Below are 27,749 nucleotides of genomic sequence, written 5' to 3'. Positions count from 1 at the left end.
ATTTATTTACTGTATAACATTATGTACCTCTGATCCACTGGAATGTTCAGCTGTATGGAGCAGGTTCACAACAGCCTGTGCGTGATGTGTCATTGTGATCTGGCAATGTAGTGGGTGAAAATAAGCCAACTCACCCAGATGAGTTTGCACAAGGAAGTGTAATCTTTCAGTTTTTAATAGGTTGCTAGAATCATTATAAGCACAAGTAATTACCATTTTAAGAGGCTAATATGTAAACTATAATAAACTAAAATATGTAAACAATGAGTGATGTATATAAGCAAAAGATCGCTTTAAGTACTTTAAGTATTTTATTGTTATTCTGCGTCATGCGCCGGCTGAGTGAACGTGCTCTGGACAGTTGAACGTTGCATTGGATCAGAGGTAAATAATGATGTAAATACTGTTGTTTCTTGCACAAACTTATCATTTTGTGTCTTAAGACCTTAATGTATCATCACAAACCACATTGTTTAATTTGGTTTTGTCTGTTTTTTTGTTTTGTTTTTTGCTGTTAAAGATTTGTTGCCCATTGACTGCCATTATATGAGTGTTCTACTGAAGAAACAAATTCGCCTACATCTCGGTACCCTGGGGGTAAGCAGATAAACACCAAATTTTTATTTATGGGTGAACTATCCCTTTAATATGTAATATGTAATTATTACTTTTATTGTAATTTATTAAATTTTTATAAAATAGTCACTTATAATAATCATCGTTAGATTCAAGTGTACATATAAGAAAGACTGACCAACATTTTATAGCAATCGCAAGTGAATTGGCTTTTTATGGGTGGCAACAGCCTCACAGTTAATAATATGAAATATTATATTATGTAAACTGTAACTACACTCATAGCAACCTGTGAACAAATTCTGGCTTGCGTTCATGCATCTTTTTTCGGTCTCCACATGCCTTGCATATTAACTTTTTGCTATGCTATAATAGTATAAAAATGTTCAGCATGGGTGACATTTGTGCTAAAAAAAAAAAACACAACAAAAGCTAAACATCTGAAACTAAACTACTTACTAAGGCATACACAAAAGCCTATGTGTATGAAAAAGTCCAAAAGTATGAACATTCAAAAATTATAACTTTAAATGCCGTTTCTATGAAGTTAAATTAAATTGATTGCTAAAAATAAACTATATAATGAAACTTCACATTACACACTACAGATTATCACCAATGTGGAAGCCATTACAATTAAAAAAAAAAAAAAAAAAATCTGCATTACTTTTGTCATTAATAAAACTTGTAACAATATATCTGGTGTTTTTTATTTCTCAATTTTTTTTACTTTTTATTTATTTTACTATTAAGTAATAAAAAGTAAATTACCAAAATATAGACTTAAAGGTTGTATCAGCGATTTCAAGCCTAAAACATAAAGTGTCAAATTCAGCTGATCTTTCTTCATGATCCGCTCGCTGCCTTCCCGCATAAATCGACTGTAAAAAAAAAACGCGTCTCTCTGGTCAGCCAAGGTCCGAGATATGCCAAAAAACCTACCAACCTTTCCACAGAAAAACAAACAGTGTTTCAACCAATCACCGTCAGGGGTTTGGTGTTGTGGAGCAAAAGTCCACATGTTTGTTTCATGTTATGTTTCAGGCTTGAAATTGCTGATACAACCTTTAACTTAATAATCACTTCACTTTTTTATTAGTATTTTAATACAGAGCACATTTGTTTGTTGATATGCCACAAATATGCAGTACCACTAATTAACAGTTCTTAACAGTCTGTGTGTTCTCTATAGAAGTCACGTTGCACTTTAAAGGTTACTAACACTTCCTTATTTTTAAGGCAGATAAGGAAATGCATTATAATTACCTCCATCCAGACAGGCTTCTGATGTTGATGCTGAAATCTCTTTTGGTTTGCTTAATGCACTGGCACAAGCAAATTCACCATCCACATCATCCTCAGTATCAGTTAACTGGATCTCATCTGAAATCATACCAAGTTTATAAATTTAATCAGAATGCAATACTCTTATATGATAGTTTTGGGTCTGGTTTTGGATTTTTTTTTTTTTGCAGACCTTCGATTTGGATGTCATCAAGTGACTTTCCCTGGATCCTGCCAAGACAACCTTTGTCCATCACCAAAAGTAGTTTGGAGATTTTTGCAAGCTGAATTGTTGCCTCAGGGAGTCCGTAGTGATCACGGTGGACACGTATATCATGTCCAAGGAAGTCAGCTACTTGATCGAGTTCATTGTCTTTGAGGTTCAATACTTGGGAAAGGGTTGCAACATGTTTCTTAAGTTGGGTTGAGCGAAGATATTCCGTTTTTTTGGCTCCACACTTTTCAGCATGGAGTCTCAAGCTGTCTTGACCCCTGTAGTAACTAGAACATTGCGGTCTTGCGAAGAGAAAGACATTGGTATCCTGTATACCACATTCCATTCTGTTGTTGACAAGCAGATTCAAAGATTCCACCATGTCTGGCGTTAAGAGAACTGCAACTTTCCGTCCATGCTTGCCTCTTATTTCCACTCGGCTAAAGTGTTCACAGAGCTTCTTTTCAAACTTGGTTAATCCCAAGGACACATCATCAGTAGTGGGCTTGTGTCCCTTTCAGTGAAGTTTTTTTAACGCATTTTGGACACTTCCCCAGCACGTCTTCTATTAAAAACGATTGCCTGAGCAAGAGTGGCTTTTGCAAGTTCAGCGTAACTTTGGGGAGATGCTGCTTCCTTCAGTCTGTCGAAGGCAAACTTTGCAGCCTGTTGAAGGTGATTGTGAAGAAGCTGTACATCTTGCGTGAAAGGCAAGGTTGATGGTTTGTTGAATTTTTTCTCGCTAAGGGTGTTCAGAGCAGTGTGTGACACAAGCTCGCACCACTTTGAGGTGTACAGGGACTTGAATGCTTTAGTGGATTTCATCAAGTCTTCGTTTTCTGTCATCACAGCCCTGCAATGAATTATATCTGCTATTTTCTGCAATGAATGCCCTATTTTTAGAGCAAGACTTGGTGCTGCGTAAGTTTGGTTTTCTTCTTTTAAACTAGACACTTTTTTCACAACTTTGAGAAAATTTCCAGGCTTGACTGCCTCTTCAATTGTGTATATGGAGTCAGTACGCAAAATCAACAAGACTCGAGCTAGTTCGCGTAACTTCTGCAGAATATACTCGTACTTTGTAGTGTCATGTCCATGCTTGTTGTATAGGGTTTGTGCCAGCTGCAAAATGCCAAAATCATTACGGGCAACCATTGTCACATCGTCCTGCCTCATACGGTCCAGAAGCTTCCAAACTCCTTGACTGATGCTTTCAGAGAAGAAAGTCTCTGCAGTTGTGGCCAAGCCTAAGCCTTTGGCCCTCAATGACTCAACAGAAGTTCTTTCTGGCATGAAATGGCATCTGCGAGTGTGTCTCCACAACTCCTTGCGGGAAAACATTCCTTTGCAATACACACAGTGAATAAATTTTGACTGCTTGGAAGTTCGCTTTAATTTGATTTTCCCTGTTCCACTTTTAACCCTTTAGAACGTACGATCACACCGGTGTGATTTGTCTTGGCTGGTCCCTGAAGCGTACGATCACACCGGTGTGATTCGAACATTCGCCGCATCACGTCATCAGCTGCTGAATTCAAACCTGTTTTGGCGCGTTGGCTGGCGCTGAGCCAGATCGGACGCGCTGAGTGCTTGTCATATTATCACAACTTTTAAGTGTTTTCAACCATATAATGCTTATTTTAGGTTTCAGACATTTAAATACACATAAGTACTAGCAAAACCATACATTTATAGTTTGTAAAATACACACTGATGTCTATGGAAGCAGCAATAATGATCCTACAAATATATTCTGACAACATATTTTATTGATATCATATACAGATTATGTAGGTAACTATATAGTTCACTCTCCTCTTCTCCCAGTTCACCAGAGACTTACTTTAATGTCTTTCGGGAGGAGAGGATGCATTTGCGTGTTGTAAATCCCACAGCTCGGATTCAGCGCGAACAAACATGGCGGCGCCCATCACCCGGTATAGAATGACTAACGCGGTCATAATAAAAGTGTTTGGACTTTTAAATACATTTACTTGCACATATTTCGAAATCGGAATATCAGATATTTCATAATATAGTGAGCATGCTTGTAAATATAAGGATAAAAAAAGGGAAAACGAAATAAAAGCGATCCATGTGTCTTACAGTGCTGTTGTGGCTGCGGTGTGTCACATGACGCGTCGCCATGGAAACAGTAATGCGAAACATTCTAAAATAACGGTCGCCTAAAAAAACTCACTCTTTGGGGTTAGATAGAATATTTTAAACTCACGTGTGAAAAGGTTAAGAACTGCAATATTGTGCTGGAAGTTACCACAGTTCCGCAACTTCTCCAAAAGCCGTCGTCTTTTCACTGACCCTTTTGGGTAACTTAGAGCTTCCATCACTTCAGCTTCCGTCTTGTGCGTCTCTAAATGTCTGGCAAGTTTGGACTGAGGTTTTAGGCATACATAACAGTAATTTTTCCCATTATCACCTGCTTTGTCTTCTGATACTTCATCCGTTGCTATATCAGTTGTTTCATCTGTGTTTTTTGTTCTAGAATGATATGCTTCAGTATTCATCAAGAGAGGATCCTGGGACTTGCTAGAAACAACCACGGAACTTGTATCCAACTCAGATTTAGAGTCACTGTCTGGCACATACTCTTCATCTTCTTGCATGTTTTCGTCTGATTCATTTTCATCTTCTGAGATTAAATCATGTTTCTCCTATAAATAAAAAAATAAAAAAATTTAAACAATATTCTGTATAATAAAAAAAAGAAATGGTATTTAAAAAAGTAAAGCTGACACACGAGACAACTCTTGCTTCAGACAGTACTTGTGCCACACACCGGAACAAACTGCAAAACAGAAGACAGTTAAAATAAATCAACATATCTGCACCAAAACCATTACTTTGTTCTTTTTTTACAGTACCAGAATAAAAAAAACGGAATAATCTTTGTTAAACAATTTACGTTTAATTTAAAAAGTGAGATAAAAATGATTTAAAGTAAGGTTGACTGCACATAATCTTTTAGCCTCAGACTCAGCAAGTCGACTAAAAAATCCTGGATATAATATGGTACCTTGATGACAGCTCATGGACTACCAATAATAGTTGCTTGCTTTTAGTTTATAGATAATTCCGAAATGCACATAAAAATAGGTGGATGGAAACACAGTTACTGACAACACACTGCATTAAAAGGACAGAGTGGTTTAACAGTACATTATGACAGTTATATGCCTACTGTTCACTAATCATTTACACACTTCAATGTCCTGGCAAACCATTCTGTTCTCACAGTGCAGTGTGTTTTCTGTTAAACAGTCTGTAACTCTACCTTAAGTCTCAGTCAACTTTCTATTCTGCAGATATAAAATAAGCACACTCAACCAAAAAGACACAATACCTGTTCTGGACTTGCTTCAGGGAAGGGTCTAAATAGCCCCCTCCCAGTCAGCAAATTTCCTCTGGGCCGGATCTGGCCCATACCAACAGCTAAAGTGTGGCCCAGATAAGTTTAGGTTCCCCGGCCCAAAACTGGTCCACATCTTTTTAACCAGAACCGAACCAAAACAGTGCCATGACCCAACCTAAAATGAGCCAAATCATGAAAACAGATGTGGCTGATATATGGATCTTATGTGGTATTCTTATATGGCTGAGTTCTGTAAAGGGCAATGGCCCCTATGTGGACCACATGTGGCTGATAGATCAAAAGCCATAATTTAACCATATTTATGCAACACCTATTATTTATTTAAAATACCAATTACACAGTAAATCTTAAACACGTATGAAACACAAAATTGATTCACAGACATTTTTAATATAATACAATTTTAATAACAGAAGTACAATACAGAACATAAAATGTGGTGTAAATGTCAAATGAGTAAATAAATGTACAAAAATGGATACTTTTAGTAAGTCTCACCAGCCTTTCTTTCACAATCTGTCAGGAAAAAGGAGAGAAAAAAGATTATTAGCATATCATAATTAGTATTAGATATTATTTGAATATTAAAACAAGCCATGACATGAGTGCTCGCTGGTGGTAAAGGTAATCTTGTTTTATTAGCATTTTTCGACAGTATTCAAACTAATTGAGATTACGTGAGACGAAAGATTTGTTAGTTTTTAAATCACGTTATAACTAGTAGAAAGGAGAAAGGATGATCGCATTCATGCGCTCTCCGCTTGTAACATTACTTACAGCGGTCTGTCACGTAACATCAAAGAGCGTCAAAAAGGCATTTATCGTTTAAATTTTCTGATATAATAGACATAATTTTAAAGATGAGACTTATCGAAAATAACAATCTTATCATGATTTCTGGACAGCAGGTATGTATAGTGACGTTTTATTCACGCATATGAATTCAGCACATGATCGTGGTCAAAACGAAACTGTGTTTGTTCGGTACACATACCTAAGCACACATTTTTTTTCTGTATGAATAAGCGTACCATTACTTCCCTAGAAAACATTTAAAACACCAAAACCGCACTTACCTGAATAAGAGTGTGTCTGGGCAAAGGCTGTTGTAGACTCAGGAGCAAAGCGGGAAATAACGGACATGTATTTTCAAATTTTCAGTAATCCACCAATAGGAATACAGGAAGAATTATTGAATGGGCTGACATTTGGACTGCCACAAACCAGCCACACATGACTATAGCAGGTTATGTGTGTTTTTCCAAGTAAAAGCCAAATGTTAACCATAAGTTAACATATTTTAGGATGTGCCATAGCCTAGCCAAATATGGCTCTTGTCTGTGTACTGTCATATGGGCCATATACCTTAATACAAAAAGTCACCCAAATGAAATTTCCCTCCAATTCTAAAGCCATGGCAAAACATATATGGTACAAGTTTGGCCCATATGTGCTCAGCCATGCCATACCTAGGCCAAACATGACAGCTTTCAGCCACATTTGGCCCAAACGTTCTTGCTAGCTCTTTCAAGCGTCGTCGTCCTCCTTGAATAACATCCGTGGTGACGAAATCTACTACAGACTGTCGTGGTCCTCTTGATTACTAAATCCTTACGTCTCACATTGTGTATCCATGATTTTCTAAAGGTTACATCCTTTGGGAAGTGATGGAAGCTTACGGTGGAGTTTAACTTCCCTGACATTGTGAATTGCGGTACACAGCAGAATTCACTGTTCGGATTCTCCCGCTTCTGGTACTTAATTTTTTTTGACAAAGACATTTTTCCTTCACTAACATTCAGATAGTATAATCTAATGAAAACGTAAACAATAAGCAATAGCTAGCTAGGTTTGCATAACGATAGCTTTCGCCGTCAGTCCATTACCGTAAGCTAATAACGTGAAACTGTATTGTTAACGTTATTTTTCTCGCTGATGATCTGATATGAACAAGATAATAAATTTAAACAATTAAAAGAACAAAGGGATGAAGTGAAAACGTAAAATTGCAGTCAGTTCATTTGCTGCAATCATACTGTTACCCAAGACACTGCTGTTACCGCGCTGTCTTCGAAAGGCGGAAGTAATGAGACATGGTTTCCGGTTTGGTCATGTGACGTTCGGCATAAAGCCTATTCCAGTCCTGGGGACCCAGATATAACAATATAATAACAACAAAACTGCATTTCAAAAGGGTTGTAAATTGATTTTCATCTTAATGAGTAAAATTATTTGAACCCTTCACAAAACATGACTTAGCACTTTGTGGCAAAACCCTTGCTGGCAATCACAGAGGTCAGACGATTCTTGTAGTTGGCCACCAGGTTTGAACACATGTGCAGGAATGTGTGTAAATATCAGATCAACACTCTGAGCTTACACAGAGAATCTAGTGGTAGTATGGTGGTATAGATTCATGTGATTTATAAAGGGAGATGTTGCCACCATATATGGTTCATTGGAGGCGTTTCTGAATGCAAATGACCTTGAACATGAACAAGCATGATGCGTAAGAACACGTGGGATTTATTAACAATGATTACTTAATGGTTTGCATAAGAACCACAACCTCACATTTGATTTTTCTGTACTTAAACACATTCTAAATTTCATTCGTAGGACAAAATCTAGTATATAATATGCATTTTCTATGTACTGTTGATAAATGAGGTCCCAGGGAGCAGCCTAGACTGATCAAACCGGTGTAATTATACACGTCAAATGGTTAAAGGAAGACCCCTTACCTTCCACTGGGCACACACTTCTGTCTGTCAAGCCAGACTTGGTGCAGTTGGATGGTTCTGCAGAGATCAAACATGGATGCCCTTCTCAGGTGGAACTTGATCATGAGCTCAAGAAAGAGAACCTTGAGTTATGAAATTAATAAAATAAATGAAATAAGTAGTGCATTCAAAAACAAGTGACACGTGATGACAAAAAGGACATCTTTAAAGGGGGGTTTCCTACAGTACACTCTTGAGTTCCTCCAATATAATGGAGAATTAGACACCAGCAAACTTATGAAAGGAGGTTGTTCTGTAAGTGTTAAACAATCTATGCTCAAATCTTTTTTCTGAAGTGAGTTTAGCATTATCATTCACATGCTTCTCACTTTCAGTCAATCCTTCAATTTGTCTCATTTTACTTTTCAGCAACACACAAAGACTAATTTTCAGTCAACACTCACAGCTGGCTATAAGACACATTTTGTTCTAATAAGCTAAATAAGTAAATATTCTCAATTCAAAATATTCTCAACTCAAAATATTTTCAACTCAAACTTAAAATCATTACAGAATCATTTATATGTATATATTTGTATCAGTAATGCAGAAAAGTAAGGAAGATCAAATAAGTTTTGCATTAAAGTTGTGTGAGAGACAAAAGTTGCAACTATCCAGCCACAATTTTGGTGCTTTTGATACAAAAATGCTTTTTGGTTGGTCACACCACAAAGTGCTGCTGTGGCCTCAGAGCTTTTCCCTTGCTGACAAAGAAAGGTCTAATAAATAAATGTCGTTGCATAAATCTAGAAATAAATAAATGTTAATACGATGCATCAATAACTACAAAATTAAGTAAATGTTCAATGAAGATAAAAAGAAACAATTGTGGACATAAACGTTGTCATAAATACATTTGGAAATTATAATAATACATAAATAAGTTTTTAAAATGATAAATATTACAATTTGTAAATGTTTGTAAAATAATACTTTTTTCATTGCTTTGTCAATGGTAATATTTTTCTTTACCAAGAATAAAACTCTGAATACCATTGACAGGTTTTATTATTCATATTTGTTTCCCTGTAGATATCTATGCACTTTTTTGCATCGGAGACACAGAAGCGCGTGAACAGGACTTTTATTTTTGATCTGTTAATGTGACGTCATAGGACTGCGGCGCGCTCCTGCATCAGTGAATGGTTTCAGTTGAAGAAAGGTTTGTAGTTTTAATGGTTTAAAGTGTTTAATTTCATACAATGCGTTCAGTCTATTTTTTACGGTTTACAAACGATTTAAACTGTATAATTACTGCGTGTAACATTGTAATATTTTATCTAATAATGACTGTTATTTTGTGAGTAAAGCGCATCCACACAGCGCCTGGTTTCTCTCTCTGTATTCAGATCAGAAACACGAATTACAAACTCCGAGTCAGTTGATTCACAAAATGATCTACTGCTCAAAACAGTGTAAATACAACGAGAACAAACTCAAACATGAGAAATGACAACTTTTACAAACAACTGCAAATGTTTTTGTGGTTGTAATGACAATCCTAAAATACAATAGCCATTTTTTAAATATGCCTCGATTAAATAATAATCATTAAATGTTAATCAAAATTGAGTTAATCAAAAGTAAGTTGAAGTTTTGAGTGTTTGTCTATTCAGATCATTTAAGTCCATTAACTATCATTCTGACTCCCTTACTAGTGCACTGACTACTGAACTAGAGCTGATTGAGATGCACACAGTTTTTTTTTTTTTATTGTTAATAATTGTCATCTTAAACAGGGCAAAGTTTCCAAACACGGAACAACACTTCTGGTGAGGCAACTGAGATCCATGCAACATAAAGATGGCATTGATTAAAGAGGAGAGTGAAGACATGAAGATTGAAGAAACATTGAGAGTCAAACATGAAGATACTGAGGAACAAACAGGTTGGTTTTCATTCTCAAAGCTGAACTATTCTATGAACATTTTCTCAATTACTTTGCCTTTGGCAGGTGTTTTTCTACACTGTCTGCTCTCCTGCAGCTTTTTTTTAAGCATTTCATCTTCATTTATTCTTAGAGTTCTCTTAAAGACCATTTGCTATTCTTATGTTGCTCTGATTTAAAAACAGCATTTAGAGAATTGTGTCTCATCAAATATTTAAATGTTAATATTCACTGCTAGGACTGAGTAATAGTTTCATATGAAATAGGTAAATAAGGGCTGTGTGCATGTGGTCTAACTTGCTCTGATGTAATGATGACGTATGTGAAATAAAGTCTGGTCATCGCTTTCACTTGACTAGGGCTGCTGCCTTAATAGTTTAATGAATGTTAGTTTATGAAAAGAGTCCACTAATATTTTATTAGTTTGTCAGTCACAGAAAATTAAAAAAAAATTGTCTATGGTCAAAAAGGTTAAACAGATTGTTAACATCTAGGTCTAATTACAGTATATCTGGCAAGAAATGAAATCATTTGCTTATCAGTCATCAACCTCACATATGGCTTATCATTTTAAAGTGAAGCATGTAAATAAGCAGCTGACTGCTTCATCTGGTGACTCATGCTGGACTGAGACACACACCAGTTTATCAGCCACCTCAGTATTTAAGGTGCTTTTTCTAACATATACCACCTGGCTGGTAAAAAGCTGGGGTTGTGTGATGTTTGCTTCAGAGAGGCGTGTTTTACAGTAGTGCTGGTCTGACAGTGGAAATGCTGCTTGATTTTGAGTTGCAAAGCCACTGACCCAGTCCAGATCATTGTTAGCCCTAGTACACACTAGCCATGTTTCCTCTGTTGGGCCAAAACCAGGTCTGCTAGTGCGTGCCAGGGCCAGTCGCGTTTCCACTGTTACTTCCGGGGCCTGATCGTGCCTCGTCGGTGCTTCCTCAGGGCCAATGGCCCGGGTTTTTCGGCCCTACGAAAACCTTGGGCCAAAGCGGGCCAGCTGGGGCTTGAGGCGTGGTCAAAGTGAAAGGCGGAGTTTATGCAAAGCTCTCGTAAGCGTGCAGTCAGGTAAAATGTGTCTGCGGTAAGGTGCGCATTTCGCTGAATTACGTCGTGCTAAGAACTCAAAAACTTGAAATGGAGAATCGTCAGTACTGGTCTGTGGAAGATACTTCTAAGCATTTGGGCCGAGGACAATGTACAACGCCAGTTTGACTGCATCTGCAGAAACGAAGACGTGATAAAATGCATTGTTGCTGAACTCGCAAAGCTAAATATCCAATTAAGTTCGAGACAAGTTGAAGTAATTGCGGGCGCAGTACAAAGCCATAAAAACGCACAATGGACAAAGCAGTGCCCAGAGAAGACACTTACATTAGGCAGATATTGATATGGAAATCTATGCCGTTTTGATGGGCACATTACTTAAATGGTTATCTGATGGGGCACCTTTTGTGTCCTGTGTAAATCAGGTCCTATTCACTAATAGTTACACTATTAACTGTTGTTACAGACAACTATGTGATGAAAACATTATTTAAACGTATGTCTGATGTAGGGCTGGGCGATATGGCCTAAAAATACAATCATCGATTTTTTCACAAAAAATCCGATTTACGATTTAAATCGATTTTTTCCCCCCTACTACTTTTAGCATGTAAAGAAACCCCAGCTTTTCCACAATATATATATGAGTACCATATATTTTGCAATATACATTACAACTGCATCAGTGATCGCTTTCCACCAGGCCCCATTCTTATCATACCAGACACAGTAAATGTTTGTAAGACAAATAAATATGAGATGGGAGGAAAATATATATATTTCCATGCTTTTCTCTTGCACTTATATCGTTTACAAAAATATACAATTTTGAACACAGAAACATTAAATGATTTAAATAACTGAAACGATCTGCCAGCCGGTGGTGGTAAGACACTGATTTAATTACTGAATCATATCATTCATTTTATTTGTTTGAACGGATGGTTCATTCAAGAATTAAGCAAGTGACTCTTTATGAATGGGAAATTGAATCATTTCACTAGATTCGTTTCAAAACGCACGTTCATTCATTAACGAAACACCGCTGTGTTTGAATGGAGATGCGCAGCGGCTCAGTTGTGACTTTTTTCAGATTACTTTTGACGACGAAATAGAGCAAAATCATGCAATAGTGTTATAGTCAGACAATGTTAGTCACTTAATAATAACTTCTTGTTTATTTAACTGTTATAATAAATCAATATCTCGTTTACAAACTCCCTTAAAAATGATTAAAAGCTGTCACTCATCTTAGTTCGCAATATCACAAAGCTCTATTATAATCAACGAAGATACTGCCCATTCAGTCTCTTATTTACTCTCTCTCTACACTTGAGATACATTAGTCAATGTGCAAAACACATAGAAACCTTTGAAGCTCCACTCAGCTCAAATACAAATATGCTGGTCGGGTCAGTCGCACATGGTGCTCCTAAATATTTTTTCATAGTCGCATGTAGTATCTAAGATTCTTTTTAGTTGCACCATTGAGAAACTAGGTCGCACTAGAGCCCTGATATGCAAATAATTCGCCATTGTCTTCAATCATCTCTCTACTCTGTTTATGAGCTAAGTGAAATTGTATGTACTGTAATGTAGCAGGCTAACTTGAAATTTAATCGTCTTAAAACGTAAATTTGAATTAATCGGAAAAATCGAAAGAATCACCCAGCCCTAGTCTGATGAGTATACTCTTATTTAAATTTGACAAATGCAAATAAGATCCTAAAAAAATGAGATCAGGGCCCGTATTCACAAAACATCTTAAGGCTAAAAGTAGCTCCTAACTTGCTGATTTAGGAGGAAATCTTAAAAATAAGGGGCATGTCAATCCTAAATTTAGGACTCCTAAATTTTTGCTTTAAGAGTATTTCACAAAGTATTTTTGTGTTAAAACTAGCTCCTTAACCTGTGAAATGTTAGGAGTAGTGAAGAGGACTCCTAAATCACTAAGACTAAATCCCAAACTATCTTAAATTGGCTATTGCCGGTAATCTGCCTCAGAACGTAAACTTTTTATAAACACACTGCATTTATTTGCACACATAGGCTATTTTTCCACGCATCTTTTTATTCTTTTTTTTTTTTTTTTTGCTTTTGGAGGTTATCTCCAAATTTGTCCAATCACATTTACATACTGCCTCCAGTACTTTCGTCCGTCATAACAAAAAAATAGGATCGGGTTTAATTATCTGCATTTTATTTATTTTTATTTATTTATTTATTTATTTATTTTTGCATCTGTAGCAAGCATTTTCAGAGTTGTTTTGACAGTTTAGAGCCACCATACAAGCGAACATCAAAATCCAGAATTGCGCCTGACAAGTTCATCCACTTTGTCTTGCAGCACAAAGCAGTGTAAAGATCCTTGAACACTTGAATTCACAGAAATTAGTGGTCTTCTTTATAATATGTGGCCCCAGTATTTCTGGCAAAGCATCACAGTTTACTGACATTGTCTGGGATAATCCCGGAGATCTTTTGAGAAGGTGCGCACCAAAAGTATTCTCTCCTTCCTCTCTATATGTCTAATAACTGGATGGACCCAGTATGTACTTTCTTTTTTTCTCTTTTTAAGAAGAAAGTGGACAACAAAATAATTTTCACTGGTTTTATATGACTATATATATATATATATATATTGCAACAGATGAATTACTATGCGAGTAGTGTGCAATATTTCGGTGCGTGGCAAATTTTTAGAATGATGAAAACAATAAAACGCATACAAAACAAAAAAATCTGACTCAGTGTGCAAGGGTCTGGCAAGTATAGTAACAGCTGTCCTTGCATCCAGTTTGGTTGTCTTTTACGTTTGCATGCATTCAGCAATGATCATTCTACTATTACTAAAAGGGTGTTCATATATCCACAAATTGTTTACGAGAAGCACACATTTAAGAGGCTGACAATTAGCTGAACATATAGTTGTTTAATTAGTGACATGTAGCCTGCATTTTAAATGCTTTATTTTTAAACACACATTTTTATTTTTAAACCTTCATTTGAATTTGTCAAAATAATAGCGTACTCTACAATATTTTTATGAAGAACTCTCTGACACGGACCCCTTCCCTATCAGCCAATCACAGTGTGCATAGTTAGTAGGTATGCTGACATCATCCGTAGCAACGAGGTCAACCCCGCCCTTACTCTTAGTTTAAGACTAATCTCTATACCTTAGTAAAAGTTTGTCTCAGAAGCTTTGTGAATAGGTTTTAGGAGAAAACTCTTAGCTAAAAAACTTTTACTGATATTTAGGAGAACTCTTAGTGCTAAGATAAAATGTTTTGTGAATACGGGCCCTGATGTATAAGTTGATTTACATCATCCAAAAAAAAAAAAGCACACCTTGATAACATGTTAACATATACTGTACCTGTATCTGTACCTAAATAAAGGCATAAAGATTATACTAGAAATACAACTGTCATTATTTTTTGCAGTAGTGTGTAGATAGTATGCAACATTTTCTTTTATGTAATACAAAGTCAGACGAAAGATTTGTGTGTAGGTCATAAAAACAAAGCTTCTTTTCACGTGATTTATTAATGAAATATATTACAAATATTGCTGCTGCATAAACAACTGTTGCAGAGCACTTCTTGCATCAGAACAGACATCGCCAACATTACAAGGCGTTTCTGCATTCGCTGTATCCGGCTTCCACGTCGCTGTATTGTTCTTTTCCGCCTTGCAGCTAATATAAGCTTTCGGCGTAAACGCCGCTGAGCTTCCATCTTCGCATCTTGGTTTTGCTGCCTCATCTTCCACCAAGAAAACACCGAAAGGAGCAAACAAACAGCTTCAGATCTCTTTATTTTGTTCGTTCGATGATCACGCTAAGGTGGCCTACCTGACTTACTTTCAATCTCCCCGCTGAAAGGGGAGGGGTTTCATGACGTTTGATCCAAGGAGGTGTGTAAAGGGCGGGCTTTAGATTTGCGCAGCGAGGCTACTGGCTCCATAGTGGAAATGCAGCTTACTTTTGGCCTTGGTGCTTGAGACTCAAGGCCATTGTCCCCGCCCGGCACGCTCTTCGCACTGGCCCGCACTGGCCCGACAGTGGAAAAGTGCCTACTGACCCAAGCTGGCTATTGTCAACATGAGTGTTAAAGGAACACTCCACTTTTTTGGAAATAGGCTCATTGTCCAACTAGTTTTCTAGGCTGATAATTTCAGGAACTACACTGCCGTTCTGGTGTAATAGTCAAGGAAGTTTGCTGCTGTAATATGGGCACAGCAGGTGCAGTAATATCACACAGCACCTGAAATTAGTTCCCAGCTAGGTAACTTCCAACGAGGAACACTCCTTGTGCATGCAGTTGGTCACGCTGGGCTGCGATGTGCTGCGTGATATTACTGCGCCTGCTGCATCTATATATTATGGCAGCAAACTTACTTGACTATTACACCAGAACGGGAGTGTAGTTCCTAAAATTATCAGCTTATCGGCCTAGAAAATCGCAGCTTTACATTTTCCGTCCGGTCTTAGTACATGATAAAACTACAGAAGAGTCAAGTTGTAAATAGGATAAATATCGAAACTGGTTGGTCATTTTTGAACGCGATGCTATTGGTCTAATAGGATTCATTGATCTATGCTAAGCTATGCTAAAAGTAATATCGCCAGAACAGGAGAACGGCTGAATGGATTTCAAAATGTTAAAACTCAACTTATTAACTCGGGGGGAGTTGGAGAATTAGCCAATTTCCCCAAAAAAGTGGAGTGTTCCTTTAAAGTCCCGAGGATAAGGGTTCTCTCAAACTTGAGGCAGATCAGACAGCAGATCTGCAAATTCAGGCATGAAATCTTAATATGTTTTAGGAGGTCTATAGACTGTTACAGTGGCAGTAGTGATGGTTGCAGAGACACTCAGAACAAGACATTCAAATAATTAAAATAACAACAGGGAAGTAAAATGGGGAATGACCCTTCCACTGGGATCTGGGGAATCAAATAATCCATAGCCAGTGGGAGTAAATTCTTTAAAAATTGCTTTTGCGGTTTAAAAGTTATTAGCATATACTTGAGTGCAAATTGTCCTTTAGCTTCACGACTTTCCTGTAAGTGGTTCTACGGGCTGCCATAGATTCGAGCGAATGAAAAAGAACACCAGTGATTACAATAGGTGCCTGCCTTCGGTGCTAGGCCCACTTAATTAGATCTTCTGGGTCAAACAGTTTTTATTATTATTATTATTATTATTATTATTTTAAATAGAGGGTTTTAATACCAGCTTGATAGTAGAGACATCCTAAATAAGTGAAGAGTTTTGCAAATTACGTGCAATGCCTCTTACAGCTGCTTAGTACAAGTCCTCACACCCCACCGCTCTGCAAATTTTGGGTCTATCTCTCATCATATACGACATTTGTTCTATTCGAATGGAAGTGCCCTGTGTAACGGCTCTTATCTGCGTTGTGTGTAATAACTGAGACAACCAACACCATTTTGTGCCTCGGGTGGATTATTTAAAACACAGTTAAAACACTGTTAAAACACATTCAAATGAAGTGATCAGTTTCACAGCATTCTTACACGACGTCCTGCATTGACGAGTGCACATTAATATTATTTGGCAACATAAAAGAAGAAAAACACATCGTCAAAATATAGAAAGATCAACAAAAGAAATAAATGTTTCCAGAGCACTCACCCACCACAACCACTCTCTTTGCTGGCGCGAATATTACTGATTTAACCGGAAACTGTTTCCAACATGCTGCCAGCCAATGAACAGGTAGTGAGGCTCTACCGCAATTAAAAGGCCATACACGTATAGCAACCAAAGCAAGTGGAAACACCTTTTTAAACCTGTTACACCTGCAAAGTGGACATCATAGGATATCCTGCCATGATTCCAGTTCAAAGCAAGCGTATATATTTCATTTAAAGGTCATTAAAGTGTGCAAAACATTGTGGAAATAGTATTTATTTACAGATGTCACACTTCTCTAGTAAGATTCTTCTGTGTGTGAATGCCTTTTCACGGAAAACAATGTTTTTTTAGGCTAAAATTAATATGGAATTACCCATATAACCAATAGATGGCAGCAGAGGATTAATTATTATGCAGCCGCAATTTCAACTCCCTATACTTTTGAAGACGTTTTGCTTTTCGATTTATTATAAAATCATTAGTATTATAAATTGTACTACTTTTACTGCCCTTAAGTATATAGAATAGCAAGTGGAGAAACTACAAAATAAATAAATAAGCTCAGCCACAAACAGCCTATTAGGGTGAATTATTTAAATACTCATATATAGTTCACTACAAATAAGTTAAATATTGATGGTATAATAATTAAATAATGCACTTAATTTGAATCGATAGGAATTTGAAATATTATATATAATCTAATAACTACATCTTTAAGTTTTATCAGGAACTGTAAAAGCTATTAAATAGCCTATATTTAATCATATTTAACGGCTGTTACTCTGAATTTAGTCTGAATCAGTTAAGATCTGTTTTTGACATCAGCTGGTCAGATGTTTCGTCCGGTTATTACTGTCAACCATAGCAACATTTATTCGCATATGTTTTTAAACTCACGTTTGTCATTCTTGAAACGGTATGCATGGACATTTGGTCCTCTTAGACAAACAACACTTTTCTTCGAATGTGAATGGATTATGTAGAGAAAACTAACAAAGTACGCTCATATTACGGCACAGTACAGTTGACCGTAAACGACTTAGCTTGCTTGACTAAACAAGGAAGTAATCCGTGCATATGGTCAATTCTAATGAGCTGATTATCAGAATCAGGTGCGTTAACCAAGAGAGGCATAAAAAATATGCAGAGCGGGTGGAGCATGAGGACTGGGATTCAGAACCACTGGCTTAGGGCAGATAGGATGTAGTTGTATGTTAGTTTTGACACTTTACATGTTTGAATGTTTTGATGCTGTTTTGTGTCGTTAAACTAGGGTTAACTTTTACTTGTCTTTTTTCACCTTAGACCTGATGGCACTGAAAGAGGAGAGTCAAGTACTGAGTGAAATGGAAGAGAAAGATCATGATTTCATAAATGAAGAAAAATCTTTTAGTTGGTCACAGACTAAAATGACTTCCTCAAGAATAAAGACTCAAAAGACAGGAAGAAGTTATTTCACCTGTCAACAGTGTGGAAAATCTTTCAATCAAAGAGAAACTATTAAAAGACACATGAGAGTTCACACAGGAGAGAAACCTTATGGCTGCCAACAATGTGGAAAGAGTTTTTCTCAATCTGGAATGCTTGAAGTCCACATGAGAGTTCACACAGGAGAGAAGCCTTTCACCTGCCGAACGTGTGGAAAGAGTTTCACTCAAAATGGAAGCCTTGCCAGACACATGAGAATTCACGAACAGCCTTATATGTGTGATCAGTGTGGAAAGAGTTTTGATCAACATGAAAACCTTGAGGTCCATAAGAGAGCTCACGAAGAGAGTCCTTACACATGCTCTGAGTGTGGAAAGAGTTTTATTCAAAAATGGCGCTTTGAAGAACACATGAGAATTCACACAGGAGAGCTACCCTACACATGCCCTCAGTGCGGAAAGAGGTTTAATTATAAACTAAACCTTCGAGACCACATTAGAATTCACACTGGAGAGAAGCCTTTCACCTGCCAGCAATGTGGAAGAACTTTCAACCGAAAAGGAAACCTTAACAGCCACATGAGAGTTCACACTGGAGAGAAGTCAGCTATATGTGATCACTCCCTTACAAATATTCACAATGTTATTTTTCCGTAGTAACCATGGTTTAACTATGGTTTTAGTAGAACTACAGTATTAACTATAGTTTTACCACAGTATTGACAGTGAAACCATAGCAATGATGAAATGAACCATCTATAGCAGGGATCCTCAGATCTGGCCTACGAGATCCACTTTCCTGAAAAAATTTGATCAAACCCTAATCAAACACACCTGAGCATGCTAATCAGTGTCTTCAGGATCATTAGAAAATCACAGGTAGGTGAGTTTGATCAGGGTTGCAGCTAAACTCTGAAGCATATTGGCCCTCCTGGGGCAAAATTTGAGGACCCTTGATCTATAGCATAACTGTGTTAAAATTAAATATTGATGTACTATAATATGTGTGCTTATACTTTGACCTGGATGAAATATTTAAACATGACTTTGTAAAGGAAAAAAAATAAATACATATATAAAAGAATGGCTTTAGCTGCTCTTCCTCTGTTACATCAGAAATGTTTTGCTTCCTGGGGATTGAGTTGGTCTTGCAGACCCATATCCTTATATTTTATCCTTAGAATAATTTCCCAAACAGACAAAAAAATACATAAACACATAAACAGTGCTCGATACCTTACAATACCAAAAGCACATGACACACTCAACACTTCTTCAAACACTTTCTTGTGAAGACCTTATCCCTCTTCATATGGAGAGAAATAAACCGAAATGTCATGTCATCTGTCCGTTGAATAAAACAAACCCCATCATACTATATTTATCATAAAGAACAGGCTTTTTTTTATAATTAAACCACTATACTTTTTTTGTTTTGTTTTTCACAATCAATAACAATATGTATACAGTTGTAAGTCCACATGAAGTGCCACTTCCCCTATAGATCACAGCACCTCCCAGCAGACAACATCGGCACAACAATACACACTGACCACATCTGCCCACGACAGCACAAATTACTCAATATGCCACTGTAAGCTTCCCAAGTTCACTGTCACACATGTAACACCTACAACAAATCCTCCTGTATCACCATGTACAACTATGGCAATATCACTATTAAAAATTAGACACTCTATTGACTCCATCAGTGTATTAGTTTTAGCACTACCACCTGTCAACATCACTATTCACAATAGCAATGTAACACACACACATCAACTCATGTTCAAACTCAGTCCCTTCAAGTGGGTCCCCAGGAGCAGTGTTGACAAAAATAGTGACAAAATCCTATAAAAAGTGCACCATCTGAAACAGTCATTCAAAGAATGTATGCATCATTACAAGGCAGGTACAGGGAGCCCATTCTGCAACACTACCTTCCAGACAGAATGTTACAGAACTGTTTCAATGTGAAAAAATAAAGTTTGGAGGAGTTTAAAGAAAAATGAGCCAAGAAGAGCATGTGACTGAAAAGAAAAGAAAACAAAGTGCTTTCAAACCCCACAAGTTTTACCTTCTAAAGAAAAAGCGAGTATTAGGGTCATTAATAAAATCTTAAAACAAAATAATTTTTTATGATTACATAAATGACCATTCAAAGCTGATAAAATAGAAACGAAAGGACAGGACATGACGTGTGGTCAAGTATGGTGACCCATACTCAGAATTTATGCTCTGCATTTAACCCATCCAAGTGCGCGCGCGCACACACACACACACACACACACACACACACACACACATGTTGGGTTTACATGTTTTATGGGGACATTCCATAGGCGTAATGGTTTTTATACTGTACAAACCGTACTTTCTATCGCCCTACACCTACCCTACACCTAAACCTAGCCCTCACAGGAGATTGTGCACACTTTTACTTCATCAAAAAAACTCATTGTGCATGATTTATAAGCCTGTTTCCTTTGGTCCCCATAACGTGATGAATACCAGGTACACACACACACACACACACACACACACACACACACACACACACAAACACCGAGAGCAGTGGGTAGCCATATTGCTATTGCTGCAGCGCCTGGGGAACTCACCTCAGTCGTGGTATTGAGGGTGGAGAGAGGGCTGATCATTCATTACCCCCACCTCTGAAGAGAGTGGTGGGGAGTGAATAACCACCACTCTCTTCACCCTCAATACCATGACTGAGGTGAGTCCCTTGAGCAAGGCACCGTTCCCCCAACTGCTCCCCGGGCGCCGCAGCAATGGCTGCCCACTGCTCCGGGTGTGTGTTTACGGTGTGTGTGTGTGTTCACTACTGTGTGTGTGTGCACTTGGATGGGTTAAAATGGGTCACCATACTTTTAATAACTACAATTAATTTGTATTTAATCATCTATAAGTGATATATAATTGTCCATGAAGGCTGGAAGTAAACAACATCTTACATTTAGGTGTGCATAGTTATGAGGCAGGTTTATTTTACAGATAAAACGAGCCAAAAAAATGTATTTGACGGAAAAGCAAAAAATGATTAAATGGCCATGAGAAATATTTGTATCTAGCTCTGTGATAAACTGGCCAGTTGTCCATGGTGTTTCTCTGCCTTTGGCCCGAGATATGGCATCGGCTACAAGCAGTGTGGAGAATTAATACGTTTTTTAAGGGTGTACTCACACTAGGCACGGTTGCCGTGAACCGGGCCCGAGTACGATTGTCCCCCCTCCCCACTCCCCCTCTGGCCTGCACTCACATAGGGTTTCAGCATTCTTGCCGGAGCACGCTTACGTCATTATGGTTTGACGGTTTCAGGATAAACAGGAAGAGCGCGCTCTCGCTGAACGCAATTTAGTCCATCGCTCTTTTTACTTTGTGGATAGTAATTTTGAGTCGTTTGTTCCGCGGTTGTCCACAGCCTATTGTTAAACATGTCTATCGCATTTGTGGCATGAAAATTTTCGCGCAATCGTGCTGCTTGTATGAGGAGGTTTGCAAGGTACCAGCTGAAGTGCAGCAAGGACTTTGCAGCTTTGATTATGGACTATAAAAACGCTGATTACCTCGCAAAAACGCGACATCACGCGTCCTGTTCCGTGCTCCAGCACGGTTAGCGCTCACACTGCATGCGAACCGCGCCCGAGTCCAACTGAACCGTGCTCTGGCCCACCTCTTCCAAGCGGGCCAGGGCCGGCTAAACGAGCCGCGCCCGGGCACGGTTCGGAGCACTCACACTAGTCAAACGAACCGCGCTTTGGTGGTCAAACGCACTCGGGCACGGTTCAAACTGCCTAGTGTGAGTACACCCTAAAATACATTCTCTAATGTATAATGAAAAAATGGAAGACAACCTGGTTAGGGTCACTTATTTCATTCAGTGGAAAGGGAAAAGTATGCACAAGTAAGTAGTGCTTTTAATATAAAATAAAGTCTCTTCTTGTAAATTTTGTCATGTGTTTAACACTTTCACTAATGTGATGCGACAGATGACTATATTTGCCTTGAGCGGTATGTGAACCATCTTTTGACTTTTTTTCCTTAAATTATAGCTTTATTTTTCATGCCTTCTAATGTTCATTCATGTTACAGTAGTTACCAAACATCTGCACATGATAGATTCTCCTCTCAGAGCAAGCAAGCTTCTGGATAGTCTATGGTGCTACTTGATGGCTTCGGGTACATATATAATCTCAGAGGTTCTCAACTAGATTTATGTCTTGAAAATTGAACTAACTGCTCATCAAAACAGTATGTTTGTTCAACATCTGGCAATTGAACAACGATGCATTAACAGCATAGTTGATGACAACAAATATGTGGTGTCATAAAACATACATCCACTTTTTTGGATGTGTGCAAGGCTACCTATAACAACGTATAGTGATAGTATTGTTGGTTGTACATTTGAAAAAAAAATAAATAAATAAAAACAAAAGATAAAACACAAGTTTCCACAATTTACATTATATTAGTTACCATGACTACTGTTTGCATGATCAGTTTGTTGTGTCCATGGTTTTAATAAAAAAAAAAAACTTATTACCACAAAGAACAAAGTAAACTTGAGAGCAGTACAATATGTAAGAAAAACACACTGACAGGTGACATTTAATTGACTTCCTTAATCCTTTTCATACTGCTCACATAAAATACAGTATAATAAAATGATCAGTAATACATTTCCATGCTGCTATCCTTAGGAAGGTTTACCTATAGAGTCAAAGTCATATGAGCAATAGGCTGCATGCACTGCACTCATCTCTGGTTTTGCAAATAAAAAGTCTCCTATTGGTCTACTGTATTTTCAGTGACATCAGTTATTTGTATGAATGGATGATCATAAGTTTGTCAATTGGTGCTCAGAGCAGGAATCTGTGTTCTGTCATTGATTCAGAAAGGTAAAGTATATAAGGAACAAAACAGAACACTTGGATTGTGGCAAAGAAAACCTATATAACCTATTTTTCATATTGTTCTTTCTTTCTCTTTCTTGCTTGCTTCAGCTTTAATCCTCCTAGTGACATGGCCATGTAAACTATTGATACTCTTTACCATATTGACAAAATGTTATATACTCTCCTAAGTTGCTTTGTATAAATGTAAATATATAAGTTTCCTTTTTCTGTTCTAAGACATGCTAGATGTTTTGTAGATGTTTCTGCTATGACCACAGAACCGTTTTAGTATGGCCCTCTGTGTCAGGATCGAGATGACCCCGATGGCTTCTTCAGATGACATCAATTTATTAAATGTCATTTTAAATGCATACTGAATCTCAAATAATTTTACTGTTTGTCATACGGCTATATATAGAGAGAGAAAAGCTAAATCTAAATTAATAAATATTACTGTTCATACTGTTGTTTAATAATATGAGTTTACATACAGTACTGACACCGGTTTCCTCATAATTTATCTCTAATTTAATTAATAAGCCAGCTTATTTAGTGTGCAGACATGGTTGCAGCGTTCTTAAAAAAGGCCCTGTCCAAGTTTTACAAACAAATTGTGTTTTAGGTGAGGTTAGGTAGGTTATTTAAGATGTGGCATACATTTATAAAAACATATTGAATTTATTTTACAGATTTATTTTTCCGTTTATTTTATAGTTTATAGAACATACCCAAGTTTTATGGACTCTTCCAATATTAATAAACAACTAGCAAGAAACCACATAAAATTAAATTATGCATACAGATCTGATTTACTTTGAGCCAATGTTTAAAGGTGCCATAGAATGCATTGAGAGAATATTTAAAATTGTTCTCTGATATCTACATAGAAGGTATATGGCATAGGAAAGGGCAAAAAATCTCCAGAAATCGTTTTACAGGTCCATTTACAACCCTAGGATTTGCCCTTAGAATAAAAGGCTCTGTTTTTGCCTTCTTTGGAAGCTTCATGAATATTAATGAGCTCTGCTCTGATTGGCAGTTTCACAGAGCTCAATAGCTCGCACATGTATAAAAATATATATTTAATTAGGAGCTCTAGCCGCTTTTAATATGCAGTTTGTTCAGTGCTTAATTTGAGCCGGATCCTGCCGGATCCTGTTCCGGAAAATGTCAGATTTTGGATTTTTGCGTTCTGGTATTTGTTTTTAAAGATCCGGCATTGACAAGTACATTAGATCGTGACAGTGCGTGCGTGCAAACAAGACAGAGCAAGCGCAGGTTTATGTAGATGAATTTGGAGGATGCGTGTGTTGGTCTTCAACATGTTTTAGCTTCATGTTTTTAAGTACAAAATCGCTCTCATTGATTGGTGCTTACTGCTTAACCCACTCTCTCCAAACGTGCACTACTCGCAAAACATATTTAGTGAGCAGCGGAATGTTTAGAGAGAGAGAGTGTGTGTAATATTAGAAATAATAGGATACCAAATCAAATGAAACATTATAATGTATAAACATTATAAACACTATAAACATAGTTAGCCAGACTCCAAAACAAATCATTTAAGGTATTCAGAACAAAAAAAAGAATAAAATAAAATATATAAACAAAGCGAAACTAAAAATACCAGGCGTTGGGCTCACGTAGCCTACCTCTGGTATTCGGCACAAATCCAAGTGTTTCCATATTCGCAATGTATATCAATGATAAACTATTATTAATAATGCAGAATAGGCTTTGTACTTTATGTTCGTATATCGATAGAAAAAAAAAAAAAAAAACACTTCAGCAGAAATGCGCTTGGCATAACAGCAGAGTGGACCGATTATACCAGGCTATAGACATTTTAAATTGACCAGAGTAATATATTAAATGTTTAATTGACTGTATTTTATTTTGATAATGTACAGACTGCAATGTCAAGTTTGAATTGCTAAATTATGTGGTGTGCACGAGGCGCTGGCGCAATCGAATAGCTAAAACATAAAATACTCTATTAATGGTCATACAGAAAGAGTTGGACATAATTCCGTTAAGTGTTTTATTATAGCACGGTTACAGGATGCGCGTTCTCTCATGTCGGTTCTCGGTTTCATTTTCGTGAACTTGTTTGCGCAGCGCCGTACCTACATTGATTTTAAATGTGTTAATAATTTAAGTCAGATATATATATTTTTTAAAATGTATACCTCTCTCATATGTAGACTATGATTGTATTTTATTTTTAATGTAACTTTTCCATCATCCTGCGGACTTATTTTTGACCCAGGGTTTGTGCCCTAGGCTGCAGTCCATGCAGAAACTTAAACTATGCGCTTATAGTCGTGGCATAAGAATGTTCCGGTAAAACTGAAGTTGTATTGTCAGAATCGGTCACAGCGCCTTTTTAACTGCTGTTTTGGATCCGGCAATTATTCATTTACAAATTAAGCACTGGGTTTGTTGAATCTGCCGTTTTGAATCGCGGACATTTTAGTCTGTTTAATGTGATGCATGTGCTCTGTGTAAAGTTATAATGCAGAGACACAAGTACTTACCACACAAGTTGACCTGCTTGTCAGTGATACTAGGGATCTGTAAATCATTCGCCATCATCAGCACAGTTATTTCTCCATCATACGCCATCATCAGCGCAGTCATCTCTCTGTTTATGTGGTAAGTGAAATCCTATGCATTGCAATGTAACAGGCTAGCGCTAGCATTAAGCTAACCGTGTCCCTTCTGTGGCTTGCCTTGTTTAAACGATGTGCTGACATTAATGATGATGGGGGCGATGCAAATGAGGCGTAACTATTAACGATCTCGGCTGTAACACCGACTGTTTCGTAATTAACAGTCGGTGTTATGTTGGAATTTACATATTTTTCGGTGGTCTTTTGTAAATACTACATTTATATAAGGAGGAGGAAACGATGGTGTTTGAGACTCATGGTATGTCATGTCCATGTACTGAACCGTTATTTAACAATGCCAAGGTAAATTCAGTTTTCCATTCTATGGCACCTTTAACCATCAATGTAAAAGATCTGAAAGACATGTATTACTTTGAACTCATTTGGCAACATATTCCAAAGTTGTGACCCTTTTTGCTCTTTGCCCTTGTGATGTTCTATAAAACCCAATCCTAATTTCCACCCTCATTACTCCTAGTGGTTCGACATCATGTCTCTTTACTAAATTACAAAAACAAACAAACAAAAAAAAAAAACAGAAGGTGCCTTTTTTGTGCAAGCATTTAAAAAGCAACTTCACATTACATTTTTAAAATTCATAAAATTAAGCATATGCTATTTCTTTAAAATATGACAAAGATGCCATCAATTTGGCTTATTATCCACAATTTTTAGAACCCAATTATACAGCATTTCAATTTTTCTAATTAAAGAATCACTAGTTTGAGACCACACTGTAATACAATATGAAATATGGGACAAAATCATTGCATGCAGTAACATATGAGCTGCCTTAGTCATAATTCCTAATAAGTTTAAGTTCATCTTAACTATACTGTTTATTTATGTTTGTCAAATTTGAGTTGTGAATCAAGAACTACTCCTAAAAAAACTAAATTGATTTACCTCCTCTTCATTAAGTACCTTATTTTATTTTATTTTTTTTTCAGTTTTCTTTCTATTACAAAAACAAATAAAAAAAGTTTTCGTAACATTTATTGTAATATTATTTTCCTGGAGCCATCTAGATATATTTTCCATTTGTTCATTTAAAAGTGCAGCAACCTTAGCTGATGACTTAGCAGATGTATATATTACTGTATCATCTGCTTAAAGCTGACTGTTACTGCCCTATGAGTTTGCCGGTGTGTTGCGTTCTTTCTTTTGTTTTCTCTCACTGTCATCTCTCAGGTTACTCCCCTTGGTTTCCAATTGGCCAGGAAGGTGCCTGTCATTGTTAACCGGAGTGACGTCGCCACCCGCGCTGCCAATCACGGACAACTGCTCCAGTTTAAAGAGACGCCGGTGTTACGTTCCCAATTCCCAGTCTAGGGTTGGGGCGGGAGTAACAAATAAAATAAAGCGTAATAAAAAAAAAAAGAATGAAAACTTAAGCGTGGAGGAACCACTCCAGTCCTCTGCCCCAGAAATGCAATACAACACTTAACTTAACTTGAGCAGATTTATTTAGTAATTCACAAAAATTAACAGGGAAGCAACAGTCTTCAGGAGAGAGCCAGGCCAAAACAACAAACAAAACAGCAGCTAACTAACAGGAGGAGTACTAAATAACCTACCTTGATAAAAGAAAAGAAATAAACAACAGAGGCTTTCCTCAACTCCCTCACTAACCAAAAACAGGGATAAACGTTTAGTACAAAATAAAATGGCACCCTCTCCCTACAGCTTCCAATTTAAGTTTAGTATAAATGTTCAAACAAAATTACAATACCTTCTAATACCTTAACAAATCAATTTTAAATTAAAGTAAAGTTATACACACTGTGTGCAGTCTACTCAACACTGCTTGTCAACCAGATTTCAGTTTACTCTTTAAAGTTAAAGATCAACAATTAACTCTTCAGAAGTGTGCACCACA

General features: G+C 37.1%; 2 protein-coding genes across 2 annotated transcripts in view; one reads left to right on the top strand and one right to left on the bottom strand.

The window, feature by feature from the left end:
• Window positions 1–27,749, bottom strand: part of LOC141333858 (uncharacterized) — a 156,729-nt gene that overhangs the window by 69,006 nt on the left and 59,974 nt on the right. The window lies entirely within an intron of this gene.
• Window positions 9,994–19,268, top strand: LOC141333880 (uncharacterized). Its single transcript, XM_073839039.1, has 2 exons — window positions 9,994–10,136; window positions 18,161–19,268. Exons 1-2 carry the CDS (start codon window positions 10,052–10,054, stop codon window positions 18,937–18,939), a joined length of 864 nt encoding a protein of 287 aa, XP_073695140.1. The 5' UTR covers window positions 9,994–10,051; the 3' UTR covers window positions 18,940–19,268.

The sequence above is a fragment of the Garra rufa genome, chromosome 4 (genome assembly GCF_049309525.1).
Source record: "Garra rufa chromosome 4, GarRuf1.0, whole genome shotgun sequence".
Lineage (NCBI taxonomy): Eukaryota > Metazoa > Chordata > Actinopteri > Cypriniformes > Cyprinidae > Garra > Garra rufa.
This window is presented reverse-complemented; position numbering and strand designations above follow the sequence as displayed.